Source organism: Arachis ipaensis, chromosome B1, assembly GCF_059453495.1.
Source record: "Arachis ipaensis isolate K30076 ecotype BB chromosome B1, ASM5945349v1, whole genome shotgun sequence".
NCBI lineage: Eukaryota > Viridiplantae > Streptophyta > Magnoliopsida > Fabales > Fabaceae > Arachis > Arachis ipaensis.
The window spans coordinates 1044568-1069660 of record NC_142436.1 but is presented as its reverse complement, the minus strand read 5'-3'; the positions used below and the strand labels follow the sequence as shown (position 1 = coordinate 1069660).

General features: G+C 39.7%; 1 protein-coding gene across 1 annotated transcript; it reads left to right on the top strand.

Moving 5' to 3' along the window:
• Positions 1-21403: 21403 nt before the first annotated feature.
• Positions 21404-24109, top strand: LOC107627823 (F-box/kelch-repeat protein At3g23880). Its single transcript, XM_088500760.1, has 2 exons — positions 21404-21813; positions 22836-24109. Exon 2 carries the CDS (start codon positions 22912-22914, stop codon positions 24076-24078), a length of 1167 nt encoding a protein of 388 aa, XP_088356886.1. The 5' UTR covers positions 21404-21813; positions 22836-22911; the 3' UTR covers positions 24079-24109.
• Positions 24110-25093: the final 984 nt, after the last annotated feature.

Here is a 25093-nt window from a genome sequence, read left to right as displayed (position 1 = left end):
GTTTGGGAATGACAGAATTAAGCTCTATTGATAATTTGTGAAAATTTTTTATTCTGTTTGGTTTTATCTCGTAGGAAAGCAGGAGATAAATTTCAGGCTGTGATGAACAGGCCATGATTCAGGGGGAAATTGAACTGATGTTAATTATCTTGGGCCCCACCAAATCTCTTTAACCTTACTCTGACCCGTTTTTGAGTTTCTCATTTTTTAATCACATTGTTTTTGGAAGGTGTCATATCAAATCTTGTAGGAAAGTGTTGTTGTCAAATTAAATCTTTATCCATCCCTCATCCCTTGATTCTAGGAGCTAACCATTCAGTTTTAATTTTAAAATCTCTCCTTGGTTAATAACCGCGCTCCTTAATGGGTAATAACTACCCCACTTCTCTCTCCAATCAGCATTTAATGCTTCCTTAACCTCCCACCTTTCTCCACTCACCTCGGCCCCTCTCTTCATATTCCCTCTCCCTTCTCCATTTTTTCTTAACATGAAAAAGAAGGTTGCCCCAAGGAAGAGTAGCCGAACCCCCTTACCAAAAAGTCTCCTATTCTCAACTCCTCAAACCCATACACACATTCATATATACTTTACATCCTCTTCATCTCACTCACCATCATCCAAACAAACCGAAACAATGAGAAGGAAAGTGATAGTGCAGAAAACTTCATCAAGGAGAAAGCTTGGAAAGAACAATGAACCAATCATGGAAGAAGAAGATGATGAGTTTCAAACCTCCATTCCTCACTCACCACCGAAGAAGGCAACACCACATGCGTCTGCTCGAAGCTCTCAGAAGACCAAAAGTTACGTGCTACGTAACACACAGGAACCACCGAACCTGGAATCCCTGGATTTCAAGAATAAATACAACAAAAATCATTCACATTTTGATCCTGGAAGGTTCAATTCTTGTGCGTCTTATGAGTTTCACAAGGATGTGTTGAAGAAACGTCACTTGTGTGCTTCATACATAGTGAACCTTGACTCTCTTGCTACTAAAGGAATCAACTTTATCACTCTTTTTGAGAATATGAAGTGGTCTCCTCTGTTCAAAATTCAGAAACCCGTATACCCTGCCTTGGTCCGAGAATTTTATGCAAACATGAGGCTGATTGATGGTGTGATTCACTCCTATGTGAAGCGGGTTTACATGACTCTGAGCAGAGAAACAATAAGTGCTGCCTTGGGTTATGTTGATGAAGGTCCAGCAGCTTATATGTCAGAAAAATGGGATTCTCATGTTGGAGTCACATATCAGATTGCTTTGCAACAAATCTGTGAAAATCTGTCTGGGCTGGATGGCACGGTTCCAACTCACAAGGCCCTTGGTTCAGAGAGAGCATTGCTGCACAGAATCATTACTCACATTCTGACACCACAGAGTGGCTCACACAATAGAGTAACCGTTTCTGATTCCTTTGTGCTTTTTGCTATCATTACCTCATCTCCTATTTTCTTTGCATACCTCCTGATAAGGCATATGTGGGAATGTGTTAGGAGCACCAAAAAGGCTAACCTTCTCTATAGCATATTTCTTACCTGCATCTTCGAATATTTCAATGTTGATCTAACCAATAAAGATGTAGAGAACAAAGTCTCATCAATTAAGGGAGGAGGAGTTTCAGGTAAAAGCACCAAAGAAAAACAGTCAATGCCCACTAACAGTGATCTTGAAAGCCGCCCAGCCGAGCCGTCCAAAATGGTAGAATCGATTAAGGAAGTCCTCACTGAATTTTTTAACATGTCCAAACTGATGGTGGACTCCTACAAGACCGCTCGTAAGCAAGCATACGAAAATGAAAAAGCTTGGACAAAGTGCCAAGAAAGAGTTGGTCTGATGTTTCAGAATTTCAAAGAGAAAATGGGGGCTGTTGATAAGGATGATGAAACTGGATCTGAGTACAATCTCTCTGATGATTAGCTTATTTGAACTCTAGTTCTGTTTGGATTATTTTAAAACTTTGTAGGCTGTTTGGATACTTTAGATCTCTGTTTTTTTGTTAAACTCTTGGATATTTTGGTTATAGTTATATTTGTGTGAGTTCCATTATCATTTTTTTGCAGGTTCCCCTTTGATGACAAAAGGGGGAGGAAAACTGAAAAATTGAAATTAAAAAGTTGAAAGAAACAGGGGCTAAAATCTTTTGGGATTCATGATCACCCCTGTACACAAACTTATGATTTGTTTTAGTTACTAGATTTAGAACTTAGATGTCATTGATCATGATATTCCTTGTTGATGCCTTTTGATGTTGGTGATTTATGTTTTGAATTGTTGGAAAGGGAAGGAATCCTAATATTCAAAGGGAATACTCTAATCTTTAATTTCCTTCCATTTCAATTTTTAATAATGTTTGTCATCAAGGGAGAGATTGATGAGTTTGGAAAACTCTAAATTAAGTTGATGATGATCAAACATTATTAACATAATTAATTACAAAATTATTAATTTGAGCTTTAATTCACATTTACTAATTAATAATTTTGTGTTATGCGGATTTTATTATTGGGCCAAAAAGAAAAGAAAATCATTGCAAGCCCAATGTGAATTCAAGTTTTCAACCTTATTCAAAAAATGTTTAAGTGTTATGACTAAAGCAATATCTTGTTATTGGGCCAGATTTTTTAATCATTATTGTTAGCCCAATTCAATTTTGGTTGGAAACCAACTTGCTTGGTCTGAAACCAATATTAAAAGAAAGGAAGTTCCATGCTTCCAACCGATCCCACTTTCAATTTGTGATGGATTTCAAATTCAATTAACTTGAATTAACTTGCATTGGAAACATGAGAGAGAATAGGCAATTGATTTGATGGCACCATTAGTGCTACACGCTACCTAAAGCAAGAGGGAAGTAAAAATTAATTTATTTTAATTCAATTGTTCAAATCCATTGAATATGTTTCTTTCTTCTCTTCCATCTCTCTCATAACTCTCGGTCACTTCCATCAGGGAAAGCATAAAAGCTTTTGCAAGCTATCAGAAGCAAAAAGAAGAAGCTAGAAGCAAGCTTGATGCCATAGTGATGATGGCTTCAAGAAAAAGAAAATCTGAAGTGTGGAGTGGCTGAGATCTTTGCCAAAAATGGGTAAGGAAAGGTGAAATGTTCTCAAGCCTTCCGTACTCGAAAATGGAAGAAGATCCATTCGGCCAGAGGAAGAAGATCCTTAAGGGATGGCTTGTCTCAGCTTTTGATCAACTACCACAGGAGGTAGCTACTGTAGCTACGTGGAGAAGATGCAGAAGTTAGAGCAGAAGAAGCTGTCATTATCAAGAACTCATCAAGGGCTAGGGATTCTTCTTGGAGTGCAAGTCAAGATGGATGGCTTGGATTGGTGAAGTTTGGTGTAAAGGGAAGACACAGAGGTAATTACATGTTGGGTTTTACATTCGGTTTCCTCTCTTCTCTCTCTGGCCGAACCGGTTTTACATGAAGAAGAAGAAGTTGGCTCGGTTCAAGAGCTTCAACCTTGGAGGCTTCCCCTTCTATAAATAAGAGTGAACAGTGAGGGCTTGAAGTAAGGAAAAGAGTGAGCACAGAGTTCCTATAGCTTCTCAAGCTAACATAAGTTCTTCTCCTTCAATGTTTTTCATTTTGTATTTTTCTGTTTAATTTTGTCTGTCTTGAGTCTCATGGAAAAAGGCAAATAGTGAGGTTTGTAAGAAAAAGCCATAGAGCGGAAAAAGGCAGAGAGTGCAAAATTAAAAGAAAAAGCCATAGATGTCCTTAGAGGTCCTTTGTACATCTGTGTTGTGTTTCATGATTCTGTGGGAATTCCCTTGCAAGTTGGTTTAGCACTTAGCAGTTGAAAGCTTGGCAGTGACCAAGTCAAGTTCAGGATTGAGGATTAGATTCTGGACTTGTCCCGAATATGAAGGGTAGTTTCTAGGGAGAATTGGTGTATGTAATCATGAAGATTATAGTGAAATTCCATCATTATTGTGATGGAGACTGGATGTAGGCTGCATTGCGCTTGGCAGCTGAACCAGGATATTTCGTGGTGTGATTTTCTCTCTTTCTTCTACTCCATTTCTGTTTCTGCTGCATAGGAGATAAAACTGAAAAATATCTCGTGCCGGGTTACGAGATAAAAAGAAAAAGTCTCGTGGCTAGGTACGAGACAAAAATAAAAAAGTCTCCAGAAGTTGTTCCAAAGACCAGCAAATTTTAAGAAGCGAAAAAGGGACTAAGATTCAACCCCCTTCTCTTAGCCACTAAAAATCATCACTTATGAATGTTTTTAAGTTATCGTTTTTTATTTTTCCTATAATTTTATATTTTTATAATAGTGAAATATCCAACAACAAAAGATAAAATATATTCCACATGGAATAATAAAATGAGAAAGTCCTAATATCAATGAAAATAAAATAAAAATAATATGTTTTTTATTGTATTTTTTTATTGCATATCAACTTTACTTACAATTTAAAATTTTATTGGGTTAAAAAAGATACAATAAAAAAACAAAAACCTATAGTCATTATTTTTTATTTTATTTTCATCGGTATTAAGAGTTTTCACTTTATTATTCCATGGGTAATATATTTTATTTTTCGATGGACATTTCGCTTTTATAAAAATATTAAATTATAAGAAAAATAAAAAACAATAACTTAAAAACATTCATGAGAATAATTAATTAATTATACTTTTTTCTTTTAATTTTCAAAGACAAAAATATACGTCAGCTTACAAGCTATATAATTTGAATTACAAATATAATTTAATACTGAAAAGAGTAAAATATATTTCTAATTTCTTTCTAATATAAATAAAATCTCCCCGTTTTTTTCTCTCTATATTATCCTCTCCATCTTAATTTACAAATCATTTCCAAAAATTAGATTCATTCATTTTCTCGTGTTTTTTTAAACACCTATCCATTTTTTTTTTTGGACCAGTAACACCTATCCATTTTTCATCTCGTGTTTTTGGTTTATTCATACTAAGGCCCAGGTCTCAGAAATCCATTTTTGGCCGACAAATACCAAAATTGCCCACACGGTTAGCTATTCAAAATGACCGTTCCTAGCAATAACACTAATTCACGGAATAAATTACTATTTGTATCCATAAAAGATATAGATACTAACAAATATATTTATATAAGAATAAAACGACAATTATAACTACGGAAAATGGTTTTCGTGTGCCAAGAGTATCTGGACATTGGTTATACAATTAGTCTATTAGGATATTCTTGGCACACAGAAGCTATCTTCTGTGGGTACAATTATCATTTTATTCTTATATGGATACATTTGTCAACATTTGTAAAGATACAAATGGTAATTTATTCCTAATTCACTTGAGTAAGTGTTTGAAATAAAAAATCTTGTATCATAATTCAAAATTAATCATAGTCCTAAGTTACAGAGCTATTGTAATCAAAATTTAATAAAAAAGAAAATAAAAAATTGTAATTTTGGAAAAAGTAGTAGAAAGAATGAAAGAAAATAACAGAGGACGAACCGAAGAAGATTATTGAGAAATTATCGGTCGTTCTCGTCATCATCGACAAATCATCCAAACAAGAACGAGAGAGGAAGAATCGTCACCAAAAGTATTCTATGATGTTGTCCATAGGGTTTTTTTTTGCTGGGCGGAATCTTCTAGCGGCAACCTGGTGGCTGAAATGAGGGTTTCATTGCTAAGTCTGTATAATTTTATAAAGGGACAATTTTAAAATATTGAAATACTTGGAGTTAAGTACGATTTTAGTCTCTAACGTAGATGCCAAAAATTTATTTAGTCCCGACCTTTTTTTCGCTACAAAATGATCCCGAAGGTTTTAGTTTGTTTTAAAATCGTCCTTCGGACGAAAATACCCTTCTCCTTCTTCCCCAAAATCAACCAGAAACAAAAGGCCAAAAGCAGAACCTGAAGTTGAACCAGAAGCAGAAGAACAGCAGAAACAACAATAATGAAACCACAACAACTAGACGAAGAAGAACAACAACAACAATGGATCATATATACAGTTAACCATTAACAGAATTCAATAGCCAAAGCTAATTCTATCAAACCTAAGCTAATTCAACAACAACAACAACAATTCAGCATCAACTTTCAGCAATTCAACCTAAGCTAATTTTATCATACCCACCTAAAATCAACTAACAGAAAATCAAAATCCAGCTAAACTAATCCAGAATCAAATCAAGGAACTAACACTAATCAAAAACAGAAATTAAAAGCAAAATGGTAACCAGGATTAAGAAAATAGAATATAGGAAAGAGGGGACAGAGGAGGTAGTCGTGGAGCGCCAGCGGTCTGGGCATGACGAGAAGGGGCTGGAGGGAGGGGAACGGGCAGTGGTGGCTCTGGTTCCTTCTGCGACAGGGATTGAGGGAGGCAGGGGCGAGATGGCGCGAATGGACAATAGGGAAGAAGGGCTCCACGTTGCTGCGCGGTGGTGAAGCAGGGGAGGCTCGCCAGCGGTGAGCTCTGGTTTGAGGAGGTCCGCAACAGGGAAGGAGAGAAGGGGGGAGAGGGTCATGGTTGCTCTAGGGTAAGCGCGAATGGGATAGGAGCAACGGCGGTGGCGAGGATTAGCGGCGGTGGCCCTTCCCCTTCCCCTTCCCCCTCCCCCTCTTCTGAACCAACTCCCCCCCCCCACAAGCGTGCGTGATTCCCTTTCCCCTTTCTTCCTTATTCAACGTTTTTGCGTTTAGTTTTGGTTTTCTTAGTGAGGGGTATTTTTGGAATAAAAATTAAAAATTTGGTAAAAAAAAAGGACGATTTTAAAACAAATTAGAACCTTCAGGACCATTTTGTAGCGAAAAAAAGGTCAGGGACGAAATAAATTTTCGGCCTCTACATTAAGGACCAAAATCGTACTTAACCAAATACTTGTTATTTTTATTGTAATATTTAATAAGTTATTTATAGATTAAATATGAGCGACATGTCAGCACAAATTTTTGAAATTCGATATATGAGCGTCATCTCAGCAAAATTTACAATTTATGATATGTAAACCCCGATAAGTTAGTAGATAATTAGTCAATAAATTAGTTTTTAATAAAGAAGATTAGAAACATGAATATTATATCAAATTAGGATAGAGTTCATCGAAATAAGAATTTTGACACTAATTTCGAAGAAAAAGGTCCAATATTGGACCAAACAGGGCCGAACCGGTTAAATCAGGCCAGCCTTTTAAAATGAATCAACGTCCTCTTCTTCTTCATTTTCAGCAAAACGCTGAAGGCTGCGTACAGGAAGAAGAGAAATGCCGAAACCCTTGCAACAAATTTCAATTCGCCGTAACTTTTCCGTCCGAGCTCCGATCGCCGCACCATTCGCGGTCACGCGTTCACCGTGTCGAGCTCTACGTTTTTACTGGAATAATTTCATAGGTAACTTGTTATTTCACCCTTAGCCTCCTCTTCCCCCAATTCTTGAACTATTGAGTAGGAAGTTGAATTTCTTTGATTTCTGATGTTTTAGGATCCAATTAGCTTGAGAAAAATGTTCACTCTTGCTTATGTGAAGCTTGGGTAAGGTGAGGATACGATAATTCTATTTTAATTTAATTGAATTTGAGCTTTGAGTATTAAATTGGATATATATGTGTTATAAATGTGTATTAGGTTGAAAATAAATAATTGGAGCTTGAAATTGTGAATATTGGAACTTGGAGGAAGCTGAGCTTAGAATTTGTTGAATTTGGAGGGGCTGCCTTGATTTTGAATAAATCGCTTTGGTCATTACGTGAAAATCAGCCATGGTATGGTTTAGGTTTCTTCCATTTAATATATAATGTTCTGTGAAAACTTAGGCTAGATGACTTTAAGATAAGTTGAATTGCAGGTGAACATTCATTGTTTAGAAATTTATTAATGAATATGTTTAGTTGGTGTTTGTTGGATAATTGATGATTTGGAGAAGTATGGACTTGTGGTATGTTTATGATGATAGATTGATCAATTATGGTTTTTGGTTGACATTGATTGATAGATTTGAATATTGAAAGTGTATTAGTGTTAATTGAAAATAGGTATTGTGCTGATTGTTGAATGATGAGGAAGGGGGAATGTCACATTGAGGAATGTAGGTTTAATGGTAAAGGAATGGAGTTTTGATTGAAAATTGAGGATTTGGGTATTTTTGTAAAGGTTAGTTTTTGGCTGAACTTTGACGAGGCATAACTAAGTTTTCAGACCCTTAATTTGTTTCCAACTTATTTAAAATGAAAATTGGGTTCATGATGTTTATGCCACTCAAAGAACGGGTGAAAAATATTGTAAATCGAAGAAGTTATGGAAATTTGAAAATTATGCTTGCAAACTGTACTGTTTTAGCAGTTTTGTTTTCTTGCTACTACAACCTAGCTTCTGCATCTGCCTTATTTATTCTTAAAAAGAACGTACGCCCACGTGTCCCACGCGTACGCGTGGGGTGGATTTTTTTTGTGATGCGTACGCGACGAGTCCATGCGCGCGCGTAAGGGGTAAACAAGCATGTCCACGCGTACGCGTGACCCATGCGCACGCGTGACATGAAGATTTCACCTACGCGTACGCATGACGAGGGACGTGCGTGCGAGATGCATTTTTACAATCCCACGCGTACGGGTGGCACCTGTTCCAGCAAACATGATTTTTAAGGTTTTTAAAACCTATTTCAAACTACTAAACCTCTATTTTCATTCGATTGGTCATAAATAATAGTGTTAAACCTGATAATCAGATGAAGTTAGGAAATAAAGATAACTTGAAGGTGAAGTAAAGTTGAAAAGTGATGAATTGATTATGAGATGTTATGGATAAGTCATATATGTTACTTGACTGGATATTCTGATGAAAGAATATGTATGAAATTTGGCTTGAATGATTTAATGATCTGAAATACAAAATTCTATGGGTAAAGTGTCGTGGCTTGCCACCACGTGTACCAGGTTGAAAGCTCGATACTCTGTTGATCCTACGACGTAAGTGTGACCGGGCACTATAAATTCCCGGGAATATAACCCCCATTGAGCAATATTGATTATTTGAGAAAAAACTATGCATAGACTCTTGGGGATGCACGTCGGGGGACAGTCTAAGGTTTTCAGACTTGTCGCCTTGTCGGGTTGGCTGGATAACCGACAGATGAGCCTCATCAGCCATAGGACAGGTATGCATCATATGCATATTACTTGAATTACTTGCTTGTGCTTTAATTGGGTGTGCCTAAATGTACTTGCCATGTTAAATGTATATTTGTTACCTGCAGTATTTGTAACCTTCTTGTGCTTGTCTTTATCTGTTTATTTGTCTGTGAAATGCATGATGGGTAGGAGGTATGGAGGAATGACAGCATGGGACTTAGATTTTAAGATTAAGTTAAGTTAGGTTTAGATACTCTTAGAAAACCACCTTTTTATGGCTTCTGTTTAATACTTTAAGCTCTATAATCTGAGTGTCGGAGTTCTATGATTGCCTCTGGCATTCCCAGGGCCTTATATATTATGTGTGTGGCACCTTTACCATACTGAGAACCTCCAATTCTCATTCCACACTATGTTGTTATTTTTCAGATGCAGGTTGAGAGGCGTCTGGGCTCCTGAAGCGAAGTGGTTATTGGGCTATTTTGTCATACAGTGATGTATGTATATATATGTACTTAGCTTACTCTCCACATAACTTGTTCTTTTTTTTATCCTCTTAGAGGTTTATAGAGAGACAGAATTTTGTTTATGTACATTTGAGTTTTGGATATGTATGTGTGTGTGTGTATTCTCCGGCCAGCCTTGACTTCGCAGGCTGAATTAGGAGCTTGTTATTTTGTATCTTTGGTTCTCTATTCCTACTTTTGTTATTTTATGTTTGATAGATATAGTTTTCTTCACACGCAAGTTATTCCATTTCCAGAGCGTTGCGCTTTTTATTTCGTGATTTTGTTTTACCCATTTTTTTAAGGCTCCTAGTTTATTATATTATTTTTGCTATTATATATACATATTTTATTTTAGAGGTCGTAGCGCTTCACCACCTCTGTGTTACATCCTAGGTGTAATACTATGTGTGGTAGAGTGTTACATAATATGTGTTTATAAGTACATATTTTGTATTCTAGAATTAAGAGACAGAATGATAATCTTATCATTTTTAAGGATCTGAATAATAGAAGAATTATGCTATGCCAGTCTTGGACATTAAGGAGACTAAGAATTTGTCTAAAAAACAAGTGTGCTAAAAATGACGACACTCATAAGGTCTATTGGATTAAATTAAAATAGCAAGAAGTCCATTAGTATATTTCAAGTTCAGTGGAAGCCATAAAATTAGCACTTAATTTTAAATTATTAGATTTATATTTTTGTTTGTTTTATTGTTAGAGTGTTAAAAGATTTGATTTGATTCTCAATCGTTTCTAGTATTTTTTGAAATTTTAAATTTAAATCAGTCTGATCTAATCTAATAAGATTAAATCTGATTTAAATTTATTTATCTTATTTTATATTTTAAGAGATTTAAATTAAGTTTTCTTATCTTATCTTTTAAGCTCTTAGGGGCTGTTCATACTCTGGCCCAATAAATAGGGCCCAGGATCCAAGCAAAGACGCCCAACCCAGAGGGTTGGCCCTCCATCCAGTATCAGCCTTCATCCCAGAAGTCGGTACTGAACACGACCTGTTCCAAAGAAGTCGGACACAAGGGTTAGCTGGCAGATAACACTCATTCGAATGAGTAACTGCCCCTAGAAACTCTCTAACCACTTCATAGAGCCATATCTTAACCTCCCTAAGATATGGGGACGGTTATCCACCTAAAAAGGTGGCACTACTTCAGCGGTGGTTATTGGATCACCACTATAAATACACTGACACCCTTCAGGTATCTCTAAGTTCCAATACTCTCTAACCTGCTCACACTCTTGCTAACTTAGGCATCGGAGTGTCTTTGCAGGTACCACCCCCCATTCTTTCACACGTACAAGTCGGACGGAGGAACACCGAGTAACAGGTCCACTCGAAAGCCACCTCCCTCACACGTTTGGGCCAACCAACGCCATCCAGCCCACTAATCTCCGGTTACCCACCGTAACATTGGCGCCGTTGCCGGGGACCCGAGAGATCAACCAGTGATGGCGGATAGATCCCCTGAAGAGGGTCACGTGGAGACTGATTCTGAACAAGAGAATCTGAACATTGGAAACAATGAGGCAGACCAGACCCTTCACCAGGAAGCCAATGATCAACACAGGGAAGGCACCTCCGGAATCAAAAACCCGAAGGTGAATTCCTCGGAGGGGCGCGAATCAGAAAAAGAAGGACCATCCCACGCAATTGAGCTTATGGGATTAATCCACAGTCGCCTCGAGCAGCTAGAACAGGAACGGGAATGACAAAAGGAAACCGAAAAGAACCTAAAAGAGGAGATGGAGCGACGAAAAGAGTTAGAAAAAAAACTCTTAAAGTTAGAATCCTCCCTCAAAGGCCAGAACTCCCACGACGGTAGAGAAGATTCTCCCTTAGGGGAGAAAGATCCTTTCAGCGAAGACATAATGAGGGCAAAAGTTCCGAGAAACTTTAGAAGCCCCGATATGGACCTCTACGACGGAACCACCGATCCAAAGCATCATTTAAGCAACTTTAAAAGTCGGATGTATCTGGCTGACGCTTCTGACGCTACGCGATGCAAAGCTTTTCCGACAACCTTGTCGAAAACAGCGATGAAGTGGTTCGACGGCCTCCCTCCGAGGTCAATTACCAGCTTTGAAGACCTCTCCAGAAAGTTCTTGATGAGGTTCTCCATCCAGAAAGACAAAGTAAAACATGCACCAAGTCTCCTGGGAATAAAACAGGAGGTCGGGGAGTCCTTACGGGCCTATATGGAAAGGTTTAATAAAGCATGTTTGGAGATTCAAGACCTGCCCACCGAAGCAGTCATCATGGGGCTAGTCAATGGCCTTAGAGAAGGTCCCTTCTCACAGTCCATATCAAAAAGACACCCCGCCTCTTTAAGTGATGTACAGGAAAGAGCGGAAAAGTACATCAATATGGAAGAGAACGCTATGCTAAGAGACCCGAGTTTGCGACTCGGTCACCCTCCCTCAACGAAAGAGAGGGAGAGGGAATCTAAGAAGAAGGAAGAACTCGGCCTCGATAGGCCAAGAAAATACCACTCTTATACTCCACTGAAAATTCCTGTAGTGGATGTATACAGAGAAATTTGCAATACCGAAAGGCTGCCTCCCCCCAGACCCATTAAAAATAAAAAAGGGGGGAGCCGCGGTGATTACTGTGAGTACCATAAGATATATGGGCACTCCACAAACGACTGTTACGACCTTAAAAATGTGATAGAAAAGCTGGCCAGAGAAGGTCGGCTTGACAGATATCTCATAGAAAGGTCGGACGGTTATGGAAAAAGAAAGCGAGATGATATGGACAAAAGAGACCCACCACCACAAACTCCGGAGAGACATATCCATATGATCTCAGGAGGGTTTGCGGGAGGGGGACTCACGAAATCCTCTCGTAAAAGACATCTCAAGAGAGTTTACCAGGTTGAAGAGGGGTCCTCCGATCTCCCAACCATTTCATTCACAAAGGAAGATGGGCGAGGAATAATCCCTGGGCACGACGACCCAGTAGTAATCACCATGATCCTGGCAAATGCCCATCTACACAGAACACTAGTAGACCAAGGAAGCTCGGCGGACATCCTCTTCAAGCCCGCTTTCGACAAACTAGGATTAGACGAGAAAGAGTTAAGAGCCTACCCCGACACCTTGTACGGGTTAGGCGACACGCCAATAAAGCCACTAGGATTTTTGCCCCTCCACACCACCTTTGGAAAGGGGGAGAAGACAAAGACTCTGAGTATAGACTTTATAGTCATCGACGTGGGGTCGGCCTATAATGCTTTAATCGGCAGAGCTACCCTTAATCGACTCGGAGCGGTGGTATCGACACCCCACCTTTGCATGGAATTCCCGACCTCAACAGGGATAGCAACGGTGAGGGGAGATCAGAAGCTAGCAAGAAAATGCTACAATGAAAGCCTAAACCTGAGAGGAAAAGGCAAAGAAGTTCACACAATAGAGCTCGGTGGAGCAAGGATTAAAGAAGAGCTGCGACCCCAGCCCGGGGGAAAAACCGAGGAGATTCAGGTCGGCGAAGAGGAAGGAAAAAATACTCACATAGGAGCCAACCTAAGGGAAACCCTAAGACAAGGGTTGACCAAGCTTCTAAGAGATAATTCCGATCTCTTCGCCTGGAAGGCCTCCGACATGCCTGGGATAGACCCCGAGCTCATGTCCCACAAGCTTTCGGTCTACTCGGGATCTCGGCCTGTACAACAACGAAGACGCAAGCTCGGCCCAGAGCGAGCTCTAATAGTAGAGGAACAAGTACAAGCGCTCCTAGAAGCCGGTTTCATCAGAGAAGTCAAGTATCCAACATGGCTAGCCAACGTAGTGCTAGTCAAAAAACAAAATGGTAAATGGAGAATGTGCGTCGACTATACCGACTTAAATAAGGCATGTCCCAAGGACCCTTATCCACTACCAAGCATTGATGCCCTAGTAGACTCTAGCTCGGGGTATCAATACTTGTCGTTCATGGACGCCTACTCAGGATATAACCAAATCCCGATGTATGAACCAGACCAGGAAAAAACATCATTCATCACGCCCAGAGCTAACTTTTGCTACGTGGTCATGCCATTTGGATTGAAAAATGCAGGGGCCACATATCAGAGGCTGATGAATAAGGTGTTTTCCCCTCACTTAGGGAACTTAATGGAAGCATACGTCGACGATATGTTGGTAAAGACCAAGAAGGAAGCTGACCTCTTGTCCGACCTCTCATAAGTCTTTGACACCATAAGGTTGCACGGGATGAGACTAAATCCTGCAAAGTGCGCCTTCGCAGTGGAGGCAGGAAAATTTCTAGGATTCATGCTAACACAAAGAGGGATCGAAGCCAATCCCGACAAGTGTAGAGCTATCCTAGAGATGAAAAGCCCGACTTGTTTGAGAGAGGTCCAACAGCTGAACGGCCGACTAGCAGCTCTCTCCAGATTTTTGGCAGGATCAGCATTAAGATCCCTTCCACTGTTCTCCCTACTGAAAAAGGGGCACCAGTTTGAGTGGACTCCCGAATGCGAGGAGGCGTTCCAGGAGTTCAAAAGGTTTTTGAGCCAACCTCCTATCTTGACTCGACCTATAGCCGGAAAAGACCTCGTCCTATACCTATCCGTGGCAGACAAGGCTGTCTCAGCAGCCTTGATAAGAGAAGACGAGGTCAGTCAACACCCAATCTATTTCATCAGTAAAGTTCTACAGGGCCCTGAGCTAAGGTATCACAAATTAGAAAAGTTTGCCTACTCCTTAGTAACAGCCTCTCGAAGGCTACGGCCTTACTTTCAGGCTCACACAATAAGAGTCCGCACGAACCAACCCATGAAGCAAATCCTCCAAAAGACGGATATTGCAGGAAGAATGGTCCAATGGGCAATAGAGCTCTCCGAGTTCGACTTGAAGTACGAAACTCGGACGGCGATTAAAGCCCAGTGCCTCGCCGACTTCATTGAGAATATGCGGGGGACCAAGAGGACAAACCGACTACCTGGGAACTCTACGTAGATGGATCCTCCAATAAAACAGGAAGCGGCGCAGGCATAATACTGGTAGATGAAAGGGGAACCCAGATAGAGGTTTCCCTCAAGTTTGAATTCCCAGCTTCAAATAATCAGGCAGAATACGAAGCCTTGATCGCAGGATTGAAGCTGGCAGAAGAGGTCGGTGCTATGAAGGTGATGGTATACAGCGACTCCCAAGTGGTGACCTCCCAAATAAGTGGGGAATATCAGGCAAAGGACCCAAATATGAAAAGGTACTTGGAAAAAGCTTCGGAGCTCCTGGGGCGCTTTGCAGAAACCGAGGTGAAACACATAACTCGGTATCTAAATAGCAGAGCAGACGCCCTATCCAAGCTAGCAAGTACCAAGCCGGGAGGAAATAACAGAAGCATGATTCAAGAGACTCTCCAGGAACCTTCAGTGGTAAAAACGGAAGACACACTAGAAGTCTTTGAAGTGGTCGGATTAAACCTCGGATGGATGAACCCCTTAGTCGAATACGTAAAATTTGACATCCTCCCTAAGGAGAAAAAAGAAGCCCAGAAAATCCGAAGGGAAGCACAACACTATACCTTGGTGAAAAATGTCCTCTATAGAAGGGGGATATCAACACCATTGTTAAAGTGTGTACCGACCTCGAGAGCCACCGAGGTGTTGGAGGAGGTACATAGTGGAATCTGCGGGAACCATCTCGGAGCCAGGTCATTGGCCAGGAAAGTGATCCGAGCTGGATTCTACTGGCCAACCTTACAGAAAGATGCCACAGAATTTGTGAAAAAGTGCCAGCCATGTCAGATGCATGCAAATTTCCACGTGGCTCCCCCAGAAGAGCTCATTAGTATCACTTCTCCATGGCCCTTTGCAAAATGGGGAATGGATTTGTTAGGTCCTTTTCCCCAGGCGCCAGGACAAGTTAAATACCTAATAGTGGGAATAGATTATTTCACAAAGTGGATAGAAGCAGAACCACTGGCCACCATCACTGCACAAAGAAGTCGGAGGTTCCTCTACAAAAACATAATCACAAGGTATGGGATACCTTATTCCATTACCACAGATAACGGAACCCAGTTCACCGACTCCACCTTTAGAAGCCTAGTAGCCAGTATGAACATCAAACACCAGTTCACCTCAGTGGAACACCCACAAGCCAATGGGCAAGCCGAAGCAGCCAACAAAGTCTTACTAGCAGGGCTGAAGAAAAGGTTACAAGATGCGAAAGGAGCTTGGGCTGAAGAGCTCCAACAAGTACTATGGGCTTACAGAACAACCCCCCAATCCGCCACTAGAGAAACACCCTTCCGACTAGTCTATGGCGTAGAAGCCATGATCCCAATAGAGGTCAATGAGCAAAGCCCAAGAATGATTTTCCACGACAAGATCAGGAATATACAGGGGCACAAAGAAGAGCTCGACTTGCTCCCTGAAGTCCGAGAAGAAGCTCAGATAAGAGAAGCAGCGTTGAAACAAAGGATGACTACAAGGTACAACAAAAAAGTCATTCGAAGGAGTTTCACCCCTGACGACTTAGTCTTAATCAGAAACGACATTGGAGTCAACAAATCGGGGGAGGGAAAGCTCGCTGCTAATGGGAAAGGACCATACAAGGTCAAGGAGGTCTTAGGAAAGGGCTATTATAAGGTGACCGACTTAGGCGGCACCGAGTTACCAAGGTCATGGCATGCCTGTAATATGAAAAGGTACTACAGTTAAAAGCGAACTCTACTCCCTGGTGTACTCTTTTCCCAGCTTCATGATTTTTTCCCAGAATCAAAGGGTTTTTTCTGGAGAAGGGTTTTTAACGAGGCATCATAGTAGGGACTAAGGGAAATAAATTATCAAAAGCCCTTAGTAGCAATAAGGTACCTCCTCAATTAATAAAGATCTCTTTCATCTTAAATATCTCTTTTAAATTCCCTTTTTTATTCTCTTTCTACGAAACGCGCCGATTTAAGCTCGACAAAACGTGAAAATCCCATGAACCGACCAAGATGGTCGTCAGGATAAAACGACGAGGTACAAGTCGGCGTAAAGAGGCTATAGAAGTCGATCATGATAAAACTCAGAAGCAATCTGACTCATAAGTCGGAAAACGAAGCCGAGTAAAGTTAAAATGAATCGCAAAAGTAGCCTAAGTCACGAAAAACTCAATAAAACAAAATTGAGTACTAAAAATAACAAAAAGAGATAAGAAAAAACTAAGAAAAAATAGTAAGGCTGCCTTGAGAATCAAGGAAATTCAGAAAAGCAGGCAAGCCCCAAAGAAAAGGTTTTTTCTAGAAAAGATCAAAGAGTCAAAAGAACCACGAACAGAAAAGGCATGCGCGCATAAGGTAACTCAAAACCCTTATCCAAAAAAGGGCATTTATTTAACGCTAAATTAAACCCTTGTTAAGAAAGGGCATCATAAGTTGTTTTGTTTACGGCCTTAAAAGGCCAAAAATTGTTCAAAACACCAACAAATAAATATAAAGAGTTTAAAAAGAGGGGCCCACAGGCCGGGCCCCAATAGCCAAAATCACTTTTTAAGAGGATCACCACCAGCAGAGTCAGGGGGAACGCCAGGAGCAGAAGTCGAAGAGGAAGTCGGAAGAATGGTAGAGGAACTCGGAGCGTCCTTAGAGCGAGGAGGGGACTCTACGATCCTCTGCCCCCGAGTCTTCAAATCAGACTCAGACTCCACCACGGGGACAGGAGGATCCACGATGGCACCATCAATAACAATCTTATCAGGGTCCAAAGGAGAAAGGTCCAAGTCAGGAGCAATAACTCCGACCTGTTCCTTGAAAATCCTCCAAGCCTCATCAGCACCATCCGCAATAGAGTCCTCCAACTCGGTGTAGGCCTTCCGAGCATTCAGCAAGTCGTTCTTTACAGACACAAGATCAGCAAATAAACTGTTGTAGCTGGCTTGCGCTGCTTTCCTCAAATCCATCTCCATGTTACATTGGGCTTGCAACTTCTTCCCCTTCTCCCGGAGGCTGTCTCTCTCCTCCTTCAGCTTGGTAACTTCCCCCTCCAACTCCCTCTCATGATCCTGATATATGCGAAGCCTACCTTCTAACTCCTCGACCCTCGAGGTCGTCCCTAAAGAGCTGATAGGAGTCTTCTCAAATATATCTAAGAGTTTGCCACAAACCCCCGCCGTCTTAAGACTCTCCTCAACCACAGTGGTGAGGTAGTGCCGAACAGAAACATCATCAATACTCATACGAGCATGAGGATAAATGTTCTTTCGGACGAACGCAAGAGCGTCTGCCTCACCAGAAGCGCCAGACTCTAAGGTCTTGCGCTTCTTTGGCTCTGGTTCGGGAGTAGGTCGGACGGGAGGGGGTGGCAGAGAGGGAGCAGAGGAAGAAATTACAATAGGTTGAGAGGGAGTCCCAACGTTCCGAGGAGGAGGAGGAGAGACAACCGTCCTAACACCACCAGATCTGGCTCGAGACTTTGCCTTGGCTTCCTGAACCCTCTGGTAAGACTCTTGAGCGTTTTTCTTTGCCATCTCTGCAAAAACAAATTGGTAGCTAAAAATCATACAAGTCGGTAAAAGAAATTGCAAGTCGGAAATAAGCGAGAAACGCAAAAATCTACCTAATTGTGACTGGACAAAGGCCGGCGACCCCTGGAGAAATTTTTTAGTATCCAAGTATGGGGCCCTCCCCCACACTTCTCGGAGGAACCCCACAATGGCTGCTTCTACCTCATTTAGGTCATCTAGACCATATTTCTCGCAGGGGGAGGCCTCCAGCCAATATAAAGGAAATCGGGGAGAAGAATGATCATCCAGGAAAAAGGGGTGGTGACCCTCTACAGCTTGCACTTTGAAAAATTAGTTCTTGAAGTCGTGAAAGGACTCGTCAAAAAGGGTAAAAAGCCTCCGACCTTGTATGGCTCGGAAGGACACCCACTGTTGCTTATTATTTAGCCCACTGAAGGGCTTGGTCATATGGAAAAGGTAAAAGAAAATCCTCAGAGAAGTCGGAAACTCTAGGGCCTGGCTGATAGATTGATAAATTTTCAGAAAACCCCAAGAGTTGGGGTGAAGCTGGGTGGGAGCAACCCGGCAATGACGCAATACAGACATTTCAAACTCTGAAAAAGGGAGAAAAACGCCCAAACGAGTGACCATACTCTCATACATAAAAAAGAAATGAGGGGCCGACGAGAAACAAACCCGGTCTTCTGGACCCGGGACTACCAACTCGTACTTTGGCTCATCTTCTTCAGAAGTACAAATTCTATAGTGAGTACGAAGGTGGGTGATAAATTCAGTGTCAACTGAGGGCTCCTCCCCTAGGACCGTAACGTCTACCCACTGGGAGAGAGCATCTACGGAAGCCATTTTCTTTTCTTAAAAAGGGGGTGACAAGAAACCTACAAAAGAAAAGGAAAATCAATACACGGTCTCTAAGGGAAGGGGCACGGAACTAAAGCCTACAAACCAAATCTACCTACAAGATAAAGGCACGCAAATAGAAAGCATGTTACAGAAGGGGAAAAAACTAACCTTTAAGTCTGAAATCAAGACGGGAGGAAGTAAGAGCCTTCGAAACGCAAGAATACAGCACGAACAAATGCAAGGAAAATTTGAAAGATTGCAGAAACGAAACAACGAAAGAGAGGGAAAGTATTTATAAAGACGTTAGGGGCATAATGGTAAAACTGGGGCAACTCTTAATAAAGGTGCACCGTTACCAAGGCCATTAAATCCCTACGCATACCCAACGGACACGACGCTTGATTAGACGTAACCGTCAGAACCGAAAGGTCAAAGAAAAATCACGTCGGTTCTTAATCATCACGTCGGTCCTCTCGCAAATCGGCCAAGACCCCGAGTTGAATACTCGAACCCAACTCTTAAAAAAGGAATTGGGCTCGAGTAGGGGCACTGTTCATACCCTGGCCCAATAAATAGGGCCCAGGATCCAAGCAAAGACGCCCAACCCAGAGGGTTGGCCCTCCATCCAGTATCAGCCTTCATCCCAGAAGTCGGTACTGAACACGACCTGTTCCAAAGAAGTCGGACACGAGGGTTAGCTGGCAGATAACACTCATTCGAATGAGTAACTGCCCCTAGAAACTCTCTAACCACTTCATAGAGCCATATCTTAACCTCCCTAAGATATGGGGACGGTTATCCACCTAAAAAGGTGGCACTACTTCAGCGGTGGTTATTGGATCACCACTATAAATACACTGACACCCTTCAGGTATCTCTAAGTTCCAATACTCTCTAACCTGCTCACACTCTTGCTAACTTAGGCATCGGAGTGTCTTTGCAGGTACCACCCCCCATTCTTTCACACGTACAAGTCGGACGGAGGAACACCGAGTAACAGGTCCACTCGAAAGCCACCTCCCTCACACGTTTGGGCCAACCAACGCCATCCGGCCCACTAATCTCCGGTTACCCACCGTAACAGGGGCCTATTTAAATAATCTTTGTTACTCGTACTAATTAACTTTTGATGATACCAATTTCTAATTGCTTTTTGCACGTTTTGTGTGTGTGATCAAGTGAGGTGAACGATTTGCTTTGTTTGTTGCATGAAAAAATTTAAAGGATCTAACATAAGGTAATTCTTAGTGTTAGTTCTTTTAATTTTTACCCATTTAATCTAGGTTATCAATGACATGTTCTTTGAAGGTCGAATACTACTTTCTATCCATCTTATTTTCTCATTAAATTCTCCATCTTTTTCAAATTTTGTTGTTGTCTTCTTAATTATCTCCTTTTGATTTTGCCGCTATTTTCTATCTTTTCATTTTTATGGTTATTTTCTTATTAATTTATAAATAAAATTTTAAAAGTTCATAATGATGACATCTAAGCAAATAATCTCCAAACTTAATATATAAGTGCCATGTTATAAAAGAATTCCTTATTTATATTTTTATAAAGATAAAGATAAAGATATGATACAAAAAAAATATTGGAAGACCATCATAATTTATTATTTTTTATTATTAGTTATATATAATTAAAATATGTTGGATGTTCAATTTATTAAGTATACGAATGATTATTTTTATTCTTGCGTGGATGGTTATTTTTACTATGGGTAAGCGACGACAGTGATGACGTGTGGCAAGCCAAGTAGCAACAGTAGAGTAAGATGATTATTGATGAAGATGGAGTGACAGTCGGTTCGGAGAAAAGAGGATATTAGAGTGAAATGCTTTGATAAATTAGAGTTTGAGATGATCATTTTTTTGGAATAATTGAGTGAGTTTTTTTATTTAGGTAATTTGTGAAATTTTTTTATTTTTTATATGTATTTAGGCCAAATTCAAAGTCTATTGTACATGTTGTCAAGATTTCTCATTGTCTTTTCCGCTAGGGAGCCAATGTAGTATTTATACAATGGGCTATTTATTTGGCCCAATATGAGTTAAAAAAATTGAACATCCAAGATAAAGTACTACTAATTTCTCAAACATAATACACTAATACTATCCAGAATAACCATCCGGATACCAAGGATAATAAACATCTGATATCCTACTGAATCGAACATCCCTATACCCTCATTGTACACATTGTATAAATACTCCATTGGCTCTTTATATTTTCTCTTATTTATAATATGTGCAATGTATATAATATCCTGCTGAATTGAACATCCCTATACCCTTATTATACACATTATATAAATACTCCATTGGCTATCTATACTTTCTCTTGTTTATAATATGTGCAATACATATGATATTTTCTTTTTTTGAAATTTTATTTTTTTAAAGATTTCCGGTTTTCAATTTGAAAAGGATTAAAAAAAAAGTAAAAAACACATAACCCCCTTTCTCACGCTTTCTCGCAAACGGGAACCCTAGCAGCCACTCTCTCTCTCCGAGCTCCAGCAGCCAGCCCATCGCCGCCGTCACCAACGAACTCTTATCCTCAGTCAGCCCAGCGCCGCCTTCACCGACTTCACCGATTTCACCGACGAACTCTTCTCCTTAGCCAGCGTCCAGCCCCTCCGTCACCGATTCTCTTCTCCTGGGTCCCTTCTCCTCGCGTCGCCAGGTCTGCTCGGAGCTGCTGTTGGCGTCGCTGCCTCTGTCATCATCGTCGTCGGCCTCCCTGAACTCGCATCTTTGACGCCAGAGAGAGAGAGAGAGAGAGAGAGAGAGAGAGAGAGAGAGGGTGTATTCGATCTCCCCTCTCTCTGTTCGAGCTCGCTTTCGTTCCTCCCTGGCCGTCACTTCTCTTCCTCCCTCGCGGCCGTAAGCAAAGCTGCTTCAATTTATGATTTCTTATTTTGTTAATTTTACTGATTCTGAGTTGCTGATTTTTCCCTTTTTGTTCATTTTTGCTTATTTTGTTAAATTTTGATGGATGATGGTTGATGGTGTTTTTGTTAAATTTTATGAAATAATTGTTATTCTGAGTTGCTCATTTTATGAAAAAAATTTGTGTTTTGAGTTGGGATTGTTGCTGATGCGATTCTGAATTTAGTTTGGATGCTGAGTTTGGATTCTTTGCTTAGTTTTTTTTTTTTTTTGGATTCTCTGGCTTTGTATGGCTTTGGATGCTGAGAAATCTTTGGATTCTCAGCTTTTGTTGAATACTTGATTAGTATTGAGAATACAAATGTAATAGAATAAGATTTGCTTCAAAAAAGAGTGAAAGAAGAGCAGTTAGACTCTTGATTACTTAGTTATTTTGTTTCAGGTCAATAGCTTCTATATATATAGTGCAGACCTTGTATTTGGAAGTGTGATTCAATTTTTATTTCAAAATAATATGATCAGTGTGTATTGATTCTCAATAATTTCTCAATTCTAAGTCTTTGATTTCATTTATTTGTTTCTTATATCACAAGAATTTCCCTCTTTTTTTCTTGTGCTCGTCACCATTCTGTTCAGTGTTTATATAGATTGTTAAGCAATTGAGCTTATTAGAGATTAGAAGTTAATTAAAAATCTTTTATTGTTAATTTTGAATGATAAAATATGAACAAGTTACTATGTGAAATGGTAAAACTTTGAATTTTATTAGTTTAGAAAATATTAAATTTGAATATTTGAGATTGTATATTGAATTTTTAATGATTTCATTGTATATTCGATGACAGGTTTGGTTCTCGCAAGTCGCAACCTTGTGCTTTACTGTACCATTTTCGCAAAACAAATCATGAAATAATCAATCTAATAAATACAGAATATATCATTAATTAGAGTATAATTTAATTAATATTCAAATATTTTAGAATATTCTAACATTTATGATTCATTCTTTTCTGCAGAGGCCACAACCTAGAGAGAGAAAATATATATATACTTCACCTCAGCTTCTTGAAAGACGGAAACCCTAATTGTCTTATGACTACGAGAATGAAACACCTTGAATGCGAAGATAATCTTCCAAGAGATCTGATTAGAGAAATCTTGCTGAGGCTTCCAGTGAGGCTTCTCCTGCAACTGAAGATTGTATGCCGTTCATGGAACTCCCTAATCTCCAGCCCTGAATTCGCCAACCACCAACTTCAACGCTCAACGCTAACTCAGCCGCCGCCATTGCTGTGTTGGAAGGTACCGAAACGGGCGGGTGACGTCATGCATTGCTCTTCACAATCTCTTATTCTTGATCGCCAGCATCAGCCAACTACATTCGGTTCACATCCGGCTGATGGAAAAGTCATCTGGGGATCTTGTAACGGATTGCTCTGCTTGCTCCAAGGTTATCCCTTTGACACTCTTACTCTTTTGAATCCCAGTACCCGGTCGGTATCCCCATCCGTTCCATTCGAGTGCTCCCACAAGTGCGGGAAGCTTGTTTTTTTTGGCTTTGGCTATGATATTCTACATGACCAGTACAAGTTTGTTATGGGTTGTCGTGGCTCATCTCTTATAACTGATTCCAAGGTGAGATCTGGGGCTATAGTTTTCATTTTTGGTGCAAATCCTTTTTGGAAAACTGTTGATCATCCGGTGTTTCCGTATGATATTCATGGCACAAGTAATGGAATATTTGTGAGCGGCACCCTCAATTGGATTGTGTATGATCCTACTATTAGTACATCTTATGAATTTGAGTGGTTCCTTCTTACCTTCGACTTGAGAACGGAGTTGTTTGGTCGATTGCGTCTGCCTGTTACTAGATCGGGCTATGACTTCTCCGAAATGCCTCCCTTGCAACTCCACAATAACTGTCTTTCTGTTTGTTATCCCACTCCGCATATGCCAATTATTTGCACTCTCTGGATAATGAAGGAGCATGGAGTTGAAACGTCTTGGACTAAATTGCTGGCAATCCCATTCGATGTTGGAATCTCGCCATATGTTTCGGTAGCATCCCTCTATATCTCACAAGATCATAATCTTTTGGCACTAAATCAATCTGATGGCAATTTTTTTGTGTATAATTTACGTCAAAACCAATTAGTTTCTCGTGTGCCTTACGAACATTTTGGGGCATGTTTATTCCTTTGCCAGGAGAGCTTGGTCTCACCATCACATTATTGTGGTCTTAAAACTATTCAAGTTTGATCATCAATAAAATTTTATTATTTTTAATAAATACTTAGTTTTAATCATATTAGATGTATATTAAAATTAGTTATTAGTATGAAACAAGTGTAATAACTTCTGTTATACACGTGATAAGATTAAAATTATAATTTTAAGTTATTTTGTTAAAATTAATTTGAATTATAATAATTTGATTAATAAAAAAGTAATATGTTATGCATTGTTTGTTTTTTTCTTAATCTAGTGTTAAGTGTATCTGCGACTGAATCTAATTTCAAATAATGAAATATTACCACTCTATCAAAAGTTGGAATATACCTTTTAAGGCTAGTTTTCACCTATGGTTAATTGTATATTGCGTTATCAAGAATAAAGAGTAAAGATAATCTACGAGTGCTGTTACAAGATTACGAACACTTAAAGGATAACTGTACGATGAATGTGGTATACAGAGAAGTTTTTGAGAGTTTACGATGAAACACTAATTTCTAAATCTCTTAATCAAACGGATAAATTGGGATAAGAATAATACTTTCAACTTTTTTTCTGGTTAAAGTCTTGCATTCTATCACATGATTTTCCATTCTTCTAACTTGCATTCTCGTTTCATTGCACAAACCATTAGTTTGGTCTATATTCCGCAGCAACATAACAGGAGCGCTAACCTTCACGATCAATTTGTATGGTAGTAGAACTGAACAATTTATTCCATTTAGAATCTTTGGTGAGAAAGCATCTAACTCAAATTTCATATTTTTCTCTTCAGCACACACAAAGTCAGAACTTAAGTAAATTTTTTTTTGTCTAGGTAACCCTGCAGTCATCTTATTGTTGATATCAGTGACACAATCTAGAGTTGGTGCAAAAATTGTTCTATTCTTAAAATAATTTTCAATAGATAAATTGGATAACATATTTAGATACACAAAATTAATAAGGTCATCCAAAACTGTCTCAGTTTTTAACCAAAATGTTACATGATATATGAATGATCGATTTTTAATTAACTTCTAAGCTCTAATATACTCAATTG

Excerpts from the sequence above, each read along its gene's own strand:
- LOC107627823 (XM_088500760.1), top strand. The coding sequence starts at position 22,912 with ATGACTACGAGAATGAAACACCTTGAATGCGAAGATAATCTTCCAAGA.